The 18,524-nt window shown below is 40.8% G+C and overlaps 2 protein-coding genes across 2 annotated transcripts; one reads left to right on the top strand and one right to left on the bottom strand.

The window, feature by feature from the left end:
- Positions 1–1,998: 1,998 nt before the first annotated feature.
- Positions 1,999–7,691, bottom strand: pelo (pelota mRNA surveillance and ribosome rescue factor). The gene is made up of 13 exons (XM_036546332.1): positions 7,508–7,691; positions 6,640–6,732; positions 6,327–6,477; positions 5,201–5,291; positions 4,814–4,977; positions 4,616–4,676; positions 3,688–3,849; positions 3,535–3,581; positions 3,296–3,369; positions 3,121–3,192; positions 2,971–3,045; positions 2,720–2,751; positions 1,999–2,598 (listed from the first exon to the last, which is right to left on the bottom strand). The coding sequence occupies exons 1-13, from the start codon at positions 7,546–7,548 to the stop codon at positions 2,504–2,506; spliced, it is 1,158 nt and encodes a 385-aa protein (XP_036402225.1). The 5' UTR covers positions 7,549–7,691; the 3' UTR covers positions 1,999–2,503.
- A 669-nt stretch (positions 7,692–8,360) lies between these two features.
- On the top strand, positions 8,361–18,521 carry LOC118789699 (coronin-1A-like). Its single transcript, XM_036546235.1, has 11 exons — positions 8,361–8,456; positions 11,252–11,455; positions 15,144–15,266; positions 15,475–15,604; positions 15,867–16,048; positions 16,704–16,823; positions 16,939–17,043; positions 17,417–17,562; positions 17,709–17,766; positions 18,024–18,236; positions 18,398–18,521. The coding sequence occupies exons 2-11, from the start codon at positions 11,258–11,260 to the stop codon at positions 18,488–18,490; spliced, it is 1,368 nt and encodes a 455-aa protein (XP_036402128.1). The 5' UTR covers positions 8,361–8,456; positions 11,252–11,257; the 3' UTR covers positions 18,491–18,521.
- Positions 18,522–18,524: the final 3 nt, after the last annotated feature.

Below are 18,524 nucleotides of genomic sequence, written 5' to 3'. Positions count from 1 at the left end.
CAACTGCTTTGTCAGCACTGCCCCCTACTGATTTACAGGTGAAAATTAACAAGACGCCTGGACCATCACAGACTGTCTACTGTTAGATGGAGGGTCCCCTCTCATAGCCTACCTTTGCCCACCATACAATCCCCTGCCCACCACAATGCCTACAGACTAGAACTGTTGCAATGAAATGATCATTTTCATGTTCTCCCACTGTTAACACTTCCATTGTTCTCCAGGAGTCTCCAAACCACTTATTCCTTTTCCAGTTCAGTGCTTTGTGACAATTTCTGTGGAAAATGCACTACGCTCTATGTTCAGTGCTTTGTGACAATTTTGATTACAATAACATACACAAATTTCACTGATCGATCTCCATAGCCAAAAAAGAGGAGAAATGAGGGGAAAGAAAGCATTCAAAAATGTTCACACTAAACATACTAAAGCAAAACAAGAAACACAACTGCACAACAGAGTCAATAAAAAAGTGACTCACATTTCATTATGGGTCTGCATAATTGTGCATGAGAGTGGTAACTCTCCCAGTTTCATGTCCTCAGTGTCTATTCAATAACTGCTATTTGTTGACCCCTCACTGAGCAACTAGCTTATGAGTCCGGCTTTTTAAAAAGGATTCGTTTGTTACTAGAGAAGGAGGAGGGCATACGGATGCTTTAAGGCAACATTTTTTAAGAGAAAAGCTTGGCATTTTATCCTTGACATCATTGCAGACTCTGACCCACACTACAGTAAACATTATTGCGAGCCTCATGGCAATTAAGCTTCCTGTATCAGTGCTCCCCTTTGTGTATTTCACTTGCACATATGCATATGTGCATTTGTCCTTTGCCCTCAACACCTCAGATTACTGCAAAAGACAGACCCCAGATAACTGGTGAGAGAATGTTAGGAAGAGGACTCCTTCATAAATGATACATGGAACAACTGTAGCTCAGGTAATGACGACAGCTATACTATTTGTGTGACCAGACTCCTGCAGCTCATCTAAAGCCCTGCTACCTACTCCACTTGTGCTGCCTGTCCACAATGTCTCTTCCCCTTCCCATGTTGATGTAATATGTTGTTTTCATACTACTGTTCATGTGGCCTTTTTATATGTCCTTTTGTACCCTTTGCTTCATAAGTCACTCTAAAGTCTGCCAGATGACAATGTAATGTAAATGAAAGCATACTTAGTCTTTGAGTTGTGTCTTTAACTGAAATGTGCAAATAAGGTGGCAATCTTTGTATTTGCTTATTGTAATAATGTATTTTAAGCGAAGAGGTTAATCTAGAATGGTCCTTTTTTATGCAAATGAAAAAATGATTATGTAGATAAGGTAATGGAGAATTGGATTAAAATGTGGGTACCCCAATGGCAACAGGCTTATTACACTAATTTACATCCTTATAAAACTTTACATCATGATCCTTAACAACCTTGAAATTGTCCAGAAATCTTTAAATAAAACATTAAGGTATTTAATACCACATAATTATAAATAAATACTTCAAGGCATTTCATAGTGTTTAAATCTAAAGGACATTCCAAAACAGTGTGACCTCCCTATTAGTATGACGGGGAGACCTGATCATGGAACCATGTGGCTACGTAACTTTTTTTAAAGAATACCCATGATCCCTCTTCTTTCAATACAATAACTTTTGGGCAAACAAGGCTCAACAAATTGAGAGCGGTGGCATTTTCCAAAATTAGGGAGTAATCCTGCTAAACCAAATGGCTTTACAAAGATGTTTGTGAATCAGAGTTACAGCTACGGTGGGAAGGCCTGCAATGGCCAGTATAAAAGACCTTGGAAGGTTTGTTCAGGTATCAACACCTTACATTGCTGCTATTCGTCTGGTGTTTGTGAAAGAGTTATGCTCATTACCTGTTTCATAAAGATACTAATCAAGATATAAATAAAAAATACAAAATACAGAGAAGACATACACAAAATACAGACACATGTGCAATAACTACACATATTTATTTGCATTAAATATCTCCTGTGGCATAGGTTATTTTGGTTAAACCATTATCATTCAGAAATTCTTGCGCATGTTTGGTATAAAGTTGGCACTAAGAAACAGAAACCAGCCAGTCTCACTGCACACCAGGTTTTTGTTACAAGGTGGAGCTGCTGCTGACTACCCAGACAATGAACCTGCAACCCCAAGCACTGTTTTTGTGGCTTTAATGAAGCAGCCCTGCACCCAGCGAATTAAACATGCTATGCAGTGGAGGTCTCTCAGCTGGTCCTGCTCACACACCCACACCCCAGCACTGCACACTATGTACCACTGTGCTGATCCCTCCCATCTCCAAGGCCACATCCATCTTAGTTTGAGTGTTATGTGTGTTTCCAGGTTGCTTTGTTAATCAGTGTCCGTCCCTTATTCTCCACCTTCTCACCTTCCTGTACGCTTAAATGAGTGACATCGCTTTCTCTGTGTGTCGCACTTCTCTGTGTCGAGTGCAGGTGACGCGGCTGACACACGCGGGTTTAGCAGCCACTCAGTCCTCATCGGAGCTGCTGTCATCCTCGGCCTCAGACAGGTCAGCGATTGGGAAGCGCAGGATGGCTGCCACTCCGCTGAGCTGATTCAGCTCTGCGAGAAAGAGAGAGTGTGTGTGTGTGAGAGAGAGAAAGAGCTGAGCCCAGAGGAATGTCCCATCAGTTATCGATTATTCCACTCATGTCTAGTATGATCCAAACACTCAAACACTTACGCTCCCCAGATACATGAAGGCTTGAAAATACCCTGTGAAAAAAAAAAAAGAAGAAAAAAGTGGCGTTTAGTGTCACAGTGACACTGTACTGATGTTTTTTAATCATGCTTTAATGTGGCCTATGCTTACTTGAGAGAGTCTGCTGTCTCACTGTACGCATCATCTGAAAGGTTGTGCTGTAATTTGCCTTTTAAAGCATTATAATTCTCAACTTTGAGTCCTCTTAACTCCCTCATGACATCTTTGTGTACCTGACTGTCCCGCCGTTGTCTCTCACACTGTCAACCAGTCGCACATACCGACTTCGAGTCGCCACATCTTGGTGCCTGAAAGAGGGAGATGCAAGGTAAGTGCACCACACACCCACTGACCCACCTGAGAAGACAAAGGAGCACACCTACCTGAAAAGCTCATCACTAATCAACAAGATGTCGATAGCCATGGCCTCATTGGCCTTCTCCACATGAGCCAGTCTGCAATTCATTACACCAAATTAGTCAGATCATTGGTAAATTACTAGCAGGTCTCAGCGCAGGAACTACAATATGTGTACAATTTTATCGGTCTGCCACTCACCCATAAAATGCTCTGTCTGGCTCATGTTGTAGCATCTTGTAGAAATCCTCCAGAGCTTTAACTTCTCCTGCTGCCTATAAACAAAGATTTAACACAGAAAATACATAAAATGCATCACCACTGACCCATAAGGGAACAGTTAATACAACATACCGACTCAACATGTCCTGTATGTTGTAGTGTCCAGTAATTCAAATTTTGAAAGATATAGACAGGAGGAAGGCAAAGGACATGCTTACCTTGGTGTCAGACAATCTACTTGTGACAGTTGGGTCAGATAGAATTTCTGAAGAGACAGACATGCAGTAAGTCAGCATTATTCTGCTTCTATGTCCACAGATTTAATACTGCACAATTACCTCTCAAACACCCTTGATCACTTCCAGTCTCACCTTTCAGAGAATACTTGTGTCCAGAGGAAGAGTGCACCAGCATGAATTTGGGCCTGTTCTCCAGCAGAATCTTGCAGTCCTGCCGAACTGCCTCCCGGAACAGGTAACTGATAAACTGATCCTTCACGAAACCTGGACTTGCCACCAGTACACATTTCACCACTGAAAGAAAACGAAAGAGACTAAAGATTTTTAATGACTAGAGTGTATGCCTCACAATGAAACAAAATGCAACAGTTCAGAGCACAGGCAAACATAATACAAGAACTCTGGTCAAGACTAGTGAGCAGACCACACAACAACTCTACCACACTGGCTCAATTACAGCACTATGCAAAGTACTAACTTTCCTGGGGGGGTCAATTCTGCCTTTAGGGACCACCAGTGACCACCTTATCCTTTCACCTGTCCACTGCCTTCTTGCCCAACATCCTGCCATTCCATGTAGAACACAAACATTTCAGGACTTCCACCATAACAACCTTGCTGTCCTGCAAAGGCCTTTTATTTAAGTGGCCTAGTTCAACATCCAGCCAAATGCTGGACAAGACAGACTGCAGTGCTTTCTTAGCCAGTGGAACACAGCTCAGGCTGATCACAGACTGCAATCAATGCTGCCTGTGCACCACCCCCTGTTGGCTGTGGGCTGTCATGCAGTTTACTGTGCTTATGCTACGTTTTATGAACTGGCACTAGAAACACTGGACACAGCTTGTTTTATGGGATCTGCCTAATACAGGGAACTGTTCTTGTGGTGAAATCCAGGGAGGGTAGATAACATAGTAGAGGACAAATAACAGTGGCTGAAATATATACTCAGTTCAACCCTCTAGTGCAGGAGTGGACTTGTGCAGCTGAGGCCAAAAAGAGCTACATGAAAGGGAAAAGAAGTATGAAACACAACGAAGCAGAAAGGCTTCTCTCTCACCATCAAAGTTAACATGTCTGAGTATTGCCTGCATCACAGCCTCATAGAACCTTTCCAGTGCCTGAAAAGAAAGACACATATGTTTAACACAGGATCCTAAACACTAACTTTAGATACAGAATCAACTTCATACTGTTTCTCCAAGTCTTGCCCATCTGTAAAACCTGCTTCTTCAGGCTTACTAGGAACTGTGGTCACCTTGTCATGCTGGGTGCAGCTGCCTTTCCTCTTGCGGGGAATGGTGACCTCGACCTTGGCCCTGAGCAGAGTCATGGCGGGGGTGACCAGCACCACGTTGGCCAGGCCCTCTTGCATTACCACTGCTGCCACATCTGCTTTCTGAGCTGGGTCACAGGCCTGCTCTGAGGGAGGAGACACCCTGTGAGGGACAGCTTGTTCCCTGCAGAGAGGCAGAGGGAAGACTTGGCCTCTCTTACAGCAGTGTTGCTACTTCAAGCACGTCTGCAATTTGCAGGCAGATCCCTCCCAACAGAAAGTGAGAGATCACAGCAATGGTAACTTGACCCAACCACAAAATAAAGACGGACATATGAAAGCTACCAGGACAGAGGGACAGAGACCTACCTATCCTGTCAAGTACAACACTGTCCCAGACTTTCTTGGCGAGAGTGAATTTCCGGTTGAGCTCCAGCTCAATGGTGTGATAGGCCCCCATCTGAGACAGAAAAGGTAAACAGAAGTGTGCCAATTCCTCAGGCTTTAAGACTAATGAAACTATCATATGAAACCAGCATATGAGTATATGAGTATATGTTACAGTACAGAATGTGTATGTGATTCTTGTTTGTACCTTTCTATTAGTGTGTTTACACCAGACCAGACTGGATGAGTTCGTAATGTAGCCACAGTTTTTCTTTGCTTTACCCCCAGATATACCCCAAATTATGATTCCATGGCATGGCCAAAGTGGGTAACACAGAAGTATATTAGTTTTCTGTGAGTCTTTTGATATCATTTTCTTTCACAAATGCACAAATGATCAGAAATTTTTGATTCACATTACTGTGGAAAACATAGCGTAAGTAAAGGAAATGGTTGTTTTAACTGATATTTTTCTTATTCCAGAGTGGCACAGTAATTAAACACATGTGAAAATGCAAAGAGCTCCCTAACAAGCTGCATTCAGAACAGGCACTGACTCAGCTAATTTATGGATGTGCTCCTGCTGTGTGTGCAGACTGAGACTAGAGACAATACAGGTCAGTGTTCACTGATACATCTGATTACCAAACATCAAACCCTTAATGCCCTGAAAAGAACAACTTGTTTCAGATGTGAATTTAATTTCAAAATGTATTCTTGCAGAACTACACTTGAATGCCGGTTATGTGTGTTTTATATATTTTATATACCCTTATATATCCCTGTATTTTATGTGTGTTATATAGCCAACTTAGCTGACAATATAAAATTAATAAGAATTTGTGTATGGAAGCAATTTCCACGTTCAAATAGTTGCATACCAGAAACTCCACAAAAAACGTAAACTATAGCTGCAACCTGAGACAGTACAGGCCAAATACGCTTGACTGAGGCCTGTAAGAATACGGCATACAGCTGCTTCTTTCCTGTACTGTGTGTGCGTATGGCAACTCACTGAAACTTTGAATTGCTCAAAGTGCTGGTTTCTTTGCAGCAATAATTCTGAGAGGCCAAGAATTCATTCATATTGTCTACAGTCATTGCTAACCTTGACATACTGATTCTCCTGAATGTTTGTTCCTTTCACCCTCAGCTGGCAGGCCTGGGAGTCGAAGTCGATGGTCTCCACACACACCGTCAGTGTGGTGCGAACCCGGGAGCTGCCAACGCTGCCCGTGGATGACTCTGTCTGCACCTTCCTGAGACAGGCAGACAGACACACTTACCACCCTGGCCCTATGCTGAGCGAACATGCAGTGGTCACTGACAGTACAGCAGAGATGTGTAGTCCTGACTAGTACCAGGGCATGGAGAGACAGACACTAGCAGAAGCTCACACAGCCGGCTCAGGTAAGTCTCACCTGATTGTCGATGCCCTCAGGCTGTCTCCCACCTGCAGGAGGTTATAGGTGTGCCACATGTCCTCCGCCTCCTCTGGCATCAGGGTCACTTGACTGAAAGAGAGGCGGTTGAGAATACGCTAAGCATGTTGACTTGCTAGGCACTAGAGTAGCAAAGCTAAGAAAACAGTGGTCAATTCTGTTTACAAATCACAAGCTATATTAAAACTGCGGCTTATCTCTTAATATTAGATAGTCGGTCTTTACGCCCCTAAAACGTTAAATATATTCCTAAGGAGACGTAATAATTACATTACGAACATTAACAGCCCGCAGTTTTTAAATATTTAAATTGATAACGATTTGTTGCATCAATGTAACAAATCGCATATGACTGTAGCACCAACATTTCTACCGGCAGTGTCCTGTCCATATGGTAATTCCGCTATAAAAATATGGCAAAGTTATTGTAGCTAACCAGCTAACTGGGTTGCATTTAAAGACTCACGATCTTAAATTTCATTGTTTACATTTCGCATATGTCTCCCTATGTAGCTGGCTAGGTAGATTACGAGCAAAGATGCTGTGGCTAGCTAGTTCGACCTAGACACCAAAGCTATTCCACTGCCAGCTAAAACCACCAGCAACTTGGCAATATAAATAGCTAGCGTTAGCTTGATAAGTCGAGGCTATACAGTATTTGTTCCGTTTTAATTATACCCACAAGCGAATTGTACATATCTGGATGATTGTTTTGATGTTATTTTATAATTCTGGTTAACTATGCTTATGCCACATAGCCGGCTAGCTATCTAAACAGCTAGCTACCTAGCTAGCCATTTCTGACTCCCGCAGCTATAGAAAATGAAACTTGCTATCCACCACTTACCCGGCATTATCCTTTTCAATATCTTTGTGGAGTAACTTCATGTTGAATTAGCGTTATTATAATGACGGTTAGTAGAATTTATCTGTTACTAAATGCGTTCGCTATATCATTAATTCATAAAAATAAATTATCGTTTTTTCTGGTCGTCGAAAACAAACCATACTTTTACTTATGAATGAATCACTCCAGCGCTTACAGTCGCAAACAGATAACGTCATTCCGTTCCGTACACGTTGGTTGCATGGACTAGAGTATTTTCATATTATGTCATTTCCGTTGAGTTCAACAAAATGTAGCGCCAACTTTGTGGGTCTGATCGTTCATTAGACCTAAAACATATATAAAATTTAATGTCAACCAACAGAGTAATTTCAGGCATTAGTATACTTATGAAGGTATGCAATTTAGTTCATTTCCGTAGCTTTAGAGGTTTGTAACAACATGTAGTGCTCTCTGTGTACGACGAGCTATGTTTCCTGTCTCTGTCCATTTCCCAAATGATCATAGTAGCGCTACTTTGCTTAAGGCAAATCTCAACTTCTGCATGTCTTCTGTCTTAGGCTTTTGCTATCCCGTTTGTCATTTATATCGTGTGTGTGATTGTTTGCCAAAAGCAATGGGCACTTGAACACTACATAATTCAATCCAATCTGATTTATATCAGCATTGTATTAACGAAACACCTTATTTCTTAATCATCTTTCAAAATGCAACGGTACCTTATTTCCAAATCATGTTCCTGCATTGTCATTTGTCACTTGAGGTTTTTTTTAACTCCTCTGAAAAGAGAGAGAGAGAGAAAACCGAGACACCTCCCATCTCCATCGTTCCCTCTCACTTCCTCCATCACTTTTAAGGTCTCTTTTGGACTACGGTCGTTCGATCTGTTCCGTCGAATCTTCAGCACTCTACAATCGAAGCGAAACCGGACCAGCTCACCTGATAGAAGGTAGTGATCATGCGTATCTCTGTCCCGCTGCAGTCATGGTACCGTGCAGTGCAGTGCATTAGCCCAGCCAACCTGGACTGTCAATATTTATTTTTAAATGAATAACTCCAAGATTAGAAACTTGTTACTTGCGAATGTATGCGTCTCTGTCGACTAATTAAATCGTTTTTATCCCTAGTTTCAGAAAATACAGCGATGGCAATCTCTAGGGCTCCTAACAGTAAGCATAACTTACGGGTATATTATTTACCGTAGTTAGAACAATAACATTGTTTTGTAAAACAAAACAACACTTAACAATGATTCATAAAACTGAAGTCTAGAGTGGTAATCCTTGCATTTCATCTCAGACATAATTAATCGGACAAATTGTTTGCATTAAATTATCGTTCCCCTGTGATTTCGCTCTTTACTCCGGAAAAAAAATTAAACGCCCATTCGATCAATTGTTTAATGAATGCTAATTATCTATGAAAGTTCACAGAAATTATTCATCCTTATTATTTATCCTGTACGCAACTTTTACAGCCTTATAACTCTATTTACAAAGCTGCTGTTCCACGAAGGGACATCAGAGGAGGCCTGTGTTGTCTAATTTTGTGTAGTGTTGTGAAAAAACATGTATACCATTAACATGTGAGGAGTACCCTTCATCACATAGGCATCCGAACATTCAAAGTGCTGTAGCTGCAGCAAGCTTAGACGTAATTTCATATTCCTCTTTGTTGAGAACCTGCTGTGTGATGTAAACATATACTTGTTTTAAATACTGGTCAAACTGCTCTGAAATAGGAATAGTCTACCCGCTAGTGTGAAATAAATAAGATAGATTTTAGATATTTTAGATTACAGATCTGTTTTAATATGGGCATTTGCCCAGTAGCTCACATTATTTTAAAGATACTTGCCAGTCTTCGAAGCATGCATTAAAACAACTTATAACAATAATAAAAATGAATTATCAGCCATTGTGTAAATGAATGCACTAAAGCATGGCTGAATATTTCTGAAACAGAAAAAGTATCTTTTTTTGCCATAGGATGTGGTTTAACAGATCTTTCACTGCAAGCTTGATCTACAGTGTCATCCCGTCAACTCCCACATCTGTCTCTCTGCCACACACACACACACACACACACACACACACACACACACACACACAGTTTTTTTTTCTCCATGGAGCATTTGTAAATAAAAATGTACTGTTGAATTGTTGATTTTGATTTTGAAATGCCTGAAATATAAGATCTACATAAAAATGTGAATGCATAGAAGGAATAATAACAATACAGACATATTATGTTTTGGGTGGTTGTAATCAACAGGCCTTACAGTTGACAATGCAGTTAATAGAATCCTGAGAAACTGAGAGTAATAACAGGTAATATTAGTGAGGTGAAGCTGTAGTAGCATTGATGAATTAGCTATTACATCTACAGTCATTGTTTTAGCTTTTTAAATTGCGTAATTATTGTATAACAAGACATCACCCTGTGTCTCAGAGATAATAATATTCTTCTCCCCAAATCATAAATAACTCATAAGTGACCAGTAAAAATAGCTGCCTTGCTCAGTAGATTTGCAGCCATTGCACTCAAGTACTCACACAATGGGATTAACACCTTTTAGGTAATTAAAATGTCTGTATTTTCTCACTTTATTAAGTCTTTTTTAGTTGTTGTATGTGTGGGTATGTACATATGTGTGTGTGTGTGTGTGTGTGTGTGTGTGTGTATATGTGTGTCTGTTTTAGAGTGTTGAAAGATAACATTCTTGGGGGAAGTAGTGTTGAAATATCTGCTATCATTTCAGCTTTGTCTTTTCCTTCCTCTATCTCTGTGTGTATCTGTGTGTTTGTTTGCCTGTGTGTATGGGTTTGCACGTGTGTGTATCTGTGTGTTTGTTTGTCTGTGTGTGTGGGTTTGCACGTGTGTGTATCTGTGTGTTTGTCTGTGTGTGTGTGGGTTTGCATGTGTATCATTGATGTAGAGCAGGATATTTTAATCTTGTTAGTGAGCCCAGAACACCAATTAGTATGGCAGTGTGGGCAGAGACCTTGTCCAGGAAAAAATATTGCTGTCTCTGGGTTAAATGCTGCTGTATTTCTGTATATAAGCAATGTGTAGCTATCCCATTTTACCTTTTGGCCTAGCATACCATGGAGAGTGCATCATTTCACAGATGATCCTATTTTTTATCATTTGTTTTATATCATTTCTCTTCTATCTCTGGATCCCCAATTTATCTTTCTCTGTCGTTCCTTCTCCACATGGAGGCAGGTTCTTATGTTAGGCAATGCCACTTCCTTTTTACATGCATTCTGTGTTACAGTTTAGAGTGTCAAAGTTAGCTGTTGACCAAGACGTTTTCTATTTGTGCTGCCTAGACAATACTGACCATCACTTTTGCCCACCACATCTCCATCATCTATGTCATATAAAAGGATTAACAGACAGGTTTTTCTTGCAGTCAGTAACTGTGCAGTAAATGTGCACATACGTCACCAGTTATAGCTTCTTGCGTAAGAGATTCAAAACATTTTATAATTCAGAAATGAATATCTATAGTAAATGCATGAATATACATAATAAAACAGTACACAAACTTGCAAGCAGTAGAATATTGCAAGGCCTGTTGTGCAAGCATTCAGTCAAGAGCAGCTTCTATAATGTGATTTCTTTATTTCTGTGCCATTGCAGACATACTGTAGTGTTTGTTTTTGGTCAGTTTAATTTGTAGTTGTATGTTAACCCTATTCCTCATGTTCCTTGCTCTCTCTTCCTCTGTCTCTGCAGATCACAATGGCCAGGCAAGTGGTCAGGGCCAGTAAGTTCCGTCATGTCTTTGGCCAGGCCGTAAAGACAGACCAGTGTTACGATGACATCAGGATTTCCCAGATGACCTGGGACAGTAACTTCTGCTCTGTCAACCCCAAGTTTGTGGCCATGATTGTGGATGCCAGCGGTGGGGGCGCTTTCATGGTGCTGCCTCTGAGCAAGGTAGGTGTAAAGTTGAATTAAGATTTTAGAAATTAGGCAAGGAAATAAGAAAATAATATCATGGCATAATTATTTGAATAATCATGGTGCTTGTATAGCACCCATACTAGGATTATCACAATAAATATTACTTTTTAACATCAGCACTACATTTGGCGGAAAGTATTTCTGAGGTTGGGAAATGATAGAAAGATACAAAATGATTTCACTTTTGAATGATTTCTGATACACAGTATCAAACCACAGTAAAAAGGCAGTTAATCCTCTGCAGAGGGTAGGGATCTTAAGGAAGGGTAGGGGTGTGAGTATTGGCACCTAATGTTTGAGGACTTAAGTCTGCAAGATGGCACTCACAGCAGGGACAGCACAAACACTCAAGATAAATGCATGTCATTTTTGTCATGTTATTGCAGGTGTGGTTGATTGTTAAGTTGACACAGCCCAATGAGGTCTGGAGCATGTAGTAATCTTAAGATGGAGTTTCTGTTCCTAAGGTTCATTGTGCTGAAGCATACTTTCCATTTCTTTTGTTCTGCTTACCAAAGTGTCAGCTGTGCATCACTGAATTTTCCCATTCTCAACACAATGTGCAGAACATATTGTAGAGAACTGTTGTGGGCAGAAAAACACCTGGTTTAACAAAACAGTGACTGCAACTGACACTGATCCTCTGATGAAATGTTGGTTTTTCTGTGTTTCCAACACTTATAATAATAAGGTTTGATGACAGGCTTAACTCTGTAGAAACTTCATGAACTTCAGAGGGATGAGGTTTAACACAAGTTGTGTTCAGAGAAAGTCAACACTAATAAAACATTTGTGCATCGTCCCCGATTTGACTGATGACTTCCAACCATTTCAGTCTGAATATAAATTAGCATTTTTTTTTCAACCACCTTGGTTGCACACATTTGAAAGTTTTAATTTGACAAAAGGAAGACCTTTTTTTAAATAAGGAAGCTTTGGGGAGGGTGTCAGTTTACGTGCTGTGCTCAGTTTTTTTGTGTCTTATCTTTTACCATATATGGAGAGCATTGCTGTCACCATAGCTTGGTACAGGAAGTGGCAAGAGCTGTGAAACAGAGAAATTGATGTGTGTTACAGATAAACAATGAAGCAAAGTGAGATAGTTCTGTTGGTTCTGTTGTACTGAATTTTTTACTTGATTAAGTTTCATGTGCACAATTATTTAAAGAGGAATGAATTACTCTTGGTTACTTCTATTGCTGTGAATACATATGTACATGAGTAACACAAATGTAAACAAATCTGAATGTGAATTTTGTCAATATTTGGCCTGAATAGGCATTTATTTATGTATAAAATGTTTAATGTATAAAACAAGCATAAAAGTAGTCAAATGAAAATGCCATTCCCATGCCTTTTGGTGTAGTGGTATTGGAAAGTTCTCACAGCACACAGGCCCTTGGAGCCAGCAGTATCATAAGGACTGTACAATGTAATCTTCTGGATTTTATCAGACATCCTATTTGATTCTGCTCCACAGTTCAGTGACTTGCTTCTATTTGCTGTTACTTGGTCATCACTAGTGAAAGTAGCGATAACTATATTGCTGTATTAACGTTTTCTTTGATTTGCTGGCATAATTTGTGTGTTCTTTTTAATAATAGTAATATTATTACTTTGAGTGTCCTGTTCAGTGAGGTGATTTTATGTTCACACCTGCCGGTAGTAAGGCAAACACTGTAAATGACTCTGGGTAACACTGGGTGAAGGAATGCAAATACAGATAGTATGACTGTGGTTAATCCACTGCCTGTCCTTTCAGCACTGACCTTGGGTCTTTTCTTTTTTTGGGACTGTCTGGGATGAATGAGGGGTTTGTGAGCTCAAATTTACCAATTATTGTGAATGAGTGAATTGCACGCATTGTTTGTATGGGACACAAAGTTATTTTTGTTTACAGTCGGATTTACATGTTTCAGAGTTCTGTTTCATATCGGTTGTGACCATGTTCGCCATTGTTACACCAATAAAGGTGCTCACATATGAAGTTCAAATAGACTCAACACCAAATTATGAGGGAAAGAAGGAAAAATGGACAGAGGCTGATGGTGGGTAAAAGGGAGACAGACTGAAATGGAGAAACATGGAATAGCTTCCAACTAGACTGACCATACATCAGACAGCAGCACTCCTTATGAAAATCACATGTTTCAACACAAGGGGGAAAAAAACAAGAAAATCTGTCTTAACTCTTTCAAAGAACTTATCACATGTACTGTGGAAAGGTATTTAAAAGTTTGGTATGGCCAGGGGCTGGGAGAAAAGTAGCTATTTTGCAGTCTTACTGCACCAACATTGTATCATAGGTGGTAGATATCTTAACACATAGATAAATGTGGAGCTAATATTAATGTTGCCACATGATAGTAGACCTACCTCTTATGCCTAGTTGTTTTGTCATATGAGCTTAAACTACAGCACATTTTCTGCATTTATGCATTACATATTATGTATTTCAAGAGTGCATGCAATATTTTGTGCCATGTAAAAAAATCAGAATCATTTCAGACTCCTTTTATATTGACAGTATTAGATGTCATTGTTTTACTTTTCTATGACTGCAGTCTGTAATCACTGAATAACCAGCAGGCTTCCTGTCCTGCTAGCACAGCTAAATGAATTGGTCTCTGAATGTGACTGGGGAAAGAGAAACCTATCGTGAGACATAACATTAAAAGACACTGCTACGCACGCACACACACACACACACACACACACACACACACACTCAGTAGGCACTGAGAACCCAGGACTCTGCTTCATAAAGGAACGACTAACAAAGTTAGAGGTTATTAGAGAAAATTGGAGGCATAGCTATTAAATTGGCATCAGCTGACTGGTCCTTCCCCGCTTTTCTCTTTCTCTGCCTTTCTCTGATTCTTTCTGTCTTCTTTTTTCTTGCTCTCACAATGTATGACTAAAACATTGTATGTGTACTAATTTTCCTCTTTCCAGTCAGTATCAAATTGTTAAAAGTACCAGTGTTAAAAGTACCATGTATAGGTCCAATATCTGGTCAATGTAGTGTGTAAATACTGGTGAACGACCTTCCAGTGTTAGTGTGACCAAATGGTGCTGTCCAGCAGTTTCTACGATATGGGAAAGTGGTGTTAAAAGAACTAGATACATGAACTTCGTTAAATCTAGCTTATGTTTTTCTTAAACCTAAAAATCAGTCACTACAGCTCTTACTGTGCTTTGAGTACTACCAATGTTTCAAACAAAAATTTACTGGATACCTTTACATTAGCACAGTATTCGTTAGCATACTGCTTTCTGTACATACAAATCTTGTCATGTGCCTTATAAAGCCGTTGCGAATGAAACTGTAACATTATATAAGAGGATATTTTCAAGGGAGTTTTATTGATGTTCCCACACAAGGGCAACATCAAAGTGAATTACACTTCAGGACACCGATACAGAAATTGTTTAGAAACAAGACCATTGCATTTTAAATTTAGCCAATTTGCTGGTGTTTAGATCTGTTCAAGAGTATGTTGAAATATTTTCCATTGACACCAAGACAGGTTTTATGAGTTTTCTTATCACTCCTTGTTAATGTACTGTGGTGAATTGTATGCCTCTGTGTTTGAGTGAAGTATCCAGTGGTCAGTGTTTCTCTGTGTTATCCTCACATTTCTTCTTGGTTTGGCCTTAGACGGGGCGTATTGATATGTCCCAGCCCACTGTATGTGGACACACTGGCCCAGTGCTGGATATTGAGTGGTGTCCCCACAATGACAACATCATCGCCAGTGGCTCTGAGGACTGCACTGTGATGGTAAGGGTCAGAGGTCACTGACTGGTAGCTGATTTGGACGGTTATGTAACAGTGTCCCTTGTGCAAGGTGCTGGAGGGCTGTGTGAGACAGTGATAATATACTGGACACACTGTGTGGATAACTGCCAAATCTGACAAAGGATGCCTCTCTGCTGTTAGTCAAGAAGAGCAGAGTGTCATCCTTTGTCTGTCTCTCCTCTTCCTCTAGGTTTGGGAAATTCCAGATGGAGGCCTGGTGAAGCCACTGACGGAGCCAGTGGTCACACTAGAGGGACACTCCAAACGAGTGGGCATCCTAAGCTGGCACCCTACTGCCCACAATGTACTGATGAGCGCAGGTACAACAGTACAGTTTCTGTATCAATGTCAACTACCACACATCTATACTGGTACTACTTGTCTGCCACTGCTACCATTCTAATGCTGTGATACTACACCACAGCCACTAATGCTAGTCTGCCGCACTGGTAGTTCCACATTATGAAACTGGTATAACTGCACACGTAAGTACTTCGTTACTGCTCTGATACACAATGATCCTACACTGTTACACTCTTTTCACGTTTTCTCCATGTCTGATCTGCCCCTCTCTGCCTGCAGCCTGTGACAATGTGGTGATTCTGTGGAACGTGGCGTGCGGAGAGGCGGTGGTGCGGATCGACTCCCTGCATAATGACCTCATCTACAGCACCTGCTGGAACCAGGATGGCTCCCAGATCCTCACCTCCTGCAAGGACAAAAAGCTCCGCATCCTGGACCCGCGCAAGGGCACCGTCATTACCGTCAGTCCACATATCTCCAGTCACTGCACTGTTCTTGATAGCCCATATGCGCAACCTTCAGACACATCTGTAAAATCTTCGCATAATTTAGGCTGGTAGTGGTTTTCATTTGCTCGAATTGTAAAAATGAATTGCGGTCTATACTTTGTATCTAGGGTAGGAAGTTCCACAGGTTGTCCATAAGTGGTCACAGTGCCCTGTGCTAACATCCACTTTCCCAATTTCCTTTGGGCAGTAGTTGTATTAACGAGCCTGCTGCTGCCTTCCTTTTCTCCCTTCCCTCTTCTGTCAATGTTCACGAGCGTCAGATGCTGGTGTGCTGGCAGTTTCTGGCTCTCTCTCCCTTCTCCCGCTCCCTCCTATGTGTGTGTATATGTTTTCTGGTTCTAGACATTTTATATCCATGTATCATCTCTCAACTCACAATGAGCTGTCGTCAGCACAAAGCAACATAGTTTCACAGAGTAGTTTTATCATAATGTGAATATTATCTCAAAAACACAATGCAGTATGCATGTTTTTTATCCACTGTTTTGTCTATAGCATTTATAGTATGAATTTAATGAGCAACATGTAGACACACATGAAACTCTCTGTCTCTCTCCTCTCTCCCTCTGCATTCTTCCCCCTCTCTCTTTCTCTCTTTCTCATATAGGAGAAAGATAAGCCCCACGAAGGCTCGCGACCAGTCAGGGCGGTGTTTGTGTCTGATGGAAAGATTTTGACCACAGGCTTCAGCCGTATGAGTGAGAGGCAGGTGGCGCTGTGGGACCCGGTGAGTATACTTGCAGTATCATCACGCTGTCGCTAATGCTACACGCAAGACAATCAAGTAATCAACTGTGCGTGAGTGCCCCACACAAAAAGTGAGGGCAGTTTGTGTTCTACAGAAAAACTTTGGGGAGCCCCTGACCCTGCAGGAGCTGGACACCAGCAGTGGAGTCCTATTGCCCTTCTTTGACCCTGACACAAACATTGTGTATCTCTGTGGCAAGGTAGGTGTATTTAAAACAAGATGTGTTTTCCAGAATAACACAGCAGGTGTTACATTACTTTGAGTATGTCAGGCGGATGACATTCACGTTGGATCGCCTGAAGTAGTTGTGAATTAGGCTATTCATTGTGCTGCACTTCCTTATTTAAATGAATTGCATAATATTTTGGAAACTACCCTTGATAAGGATGTCTCTCTCCCTAAAAACTGATAATTTGCTAGTTAAGAGTGAAGAGTGATGTAATTAGTAAAAATGAAACCAGTATATATTACTGTACTATGTTTGTGTTCTTGTGTGTGTGTGTTCGTGTGTGTGTGTGTGTGTGTGTGTGTGTGTGTGTACAGCTGTTTGAACCCTGTCTTTCCTGTCTCAGGGTGACAGCAGTATTCGGTATTTTGAGGTGACGGATGAGCCTCCTTATGTGCACTACCTCTCCATGTATAGCAGCAAGGAGAGCCAGAAGGGAATGGGATACATGCCGAAGAGAGGCCTGGAGGTCAACAAGTGTGAAATTGCCAGGTACACAACAAAGTCATGCTGACTACTGATGGTTGTCATGCTTTCAACGTATGAGTATATGTTCATTTTGGTGCTTGTGTGTACGTGTGTGTGTGCATCTGTGTGTACATGCAAGAGTATAAATATGATTTCACCAATCCCATCAGGTTCTACAAGCTTCATGAGAGGAAGTGTGAGCCCATTATTATGACTGTCCCTCGCAAGGTAAACATTCTCAAATCCTGTCTCCATCAAAATGGAAGATGGTCATGCAATTGATCATCACACTGTTTTATGGAAGCAATGTAATTTCATTCATTACAGCCATTTAAGGTGCTATATGCTTGATGGATGGGCATTTTTCTAATTATGATTTCCTTGAATTGTTCAATTTTATCATTATTTTCACTATCAGCATTTAACATTTTCATTACCTTTTTTGTCATTTTTCTCACCAATTCACATTCTTTTTCTGCTTTTAGTCTGACCTCTTTCAAGAGGACCTGTACCCTGATACAATTGGTCCAGAGCCTTCGGTGGAAGCATCTGATTGGTTTGCGGGTAAAGATGGCAAGCCAATTTTAATGTCTTTAAAAGATGGGTTTGTGACAACCAGAACGAAAGAGTTCAAAGTTCACAAGAGCCTGATGACTACTACTGCAGCTACCTCTGGGCATCCGCAAGGTGACAGCATGGTGAGACAGCACTTTAACTTCCATCATTGCTCTAAAGACCAAATGCGCTGGGAATTTGGTCATGCAAGTAAGCAATGATTGGGCTTTGTCCTGAAACTGGAATTGTACTAACTCCCTCTAAAACTAATAAATCTGTGTCTCTTTCTCTATTTGTGTTTCAGGAAATACAGTCTGTGCAGGAGGAGGTGAAGAAGCTGAAGGCAGCAGTGGAAGAGCTGACTAAAAGAGTGGAAAACCTGGAGAACAAAAACTGAGAGAAAGAGAAAAACAGGGAAAGCGAGTTGAGAG

The sequence above is a fragment of the Megalops cyprinoides genome, chromosome 1 (genome assembly GCF_013368585.1).
Source record: "Megalops cyprinoides isolate fMegCyp1 chromosome 1, fMegCyp1.pri, whole genome shotgun sequence".
NCBI lineage: Eukaryota > Metazoa > Chordata > Actinopteri > Elopiformes > Megalopidae > Megalops > Megalops cyprinoides.
The sequence above is the reverse complement of the archived record's forward strand: the minus strand, read 5'-3'. Positions and strand labels throughout refer to the sequence as shown.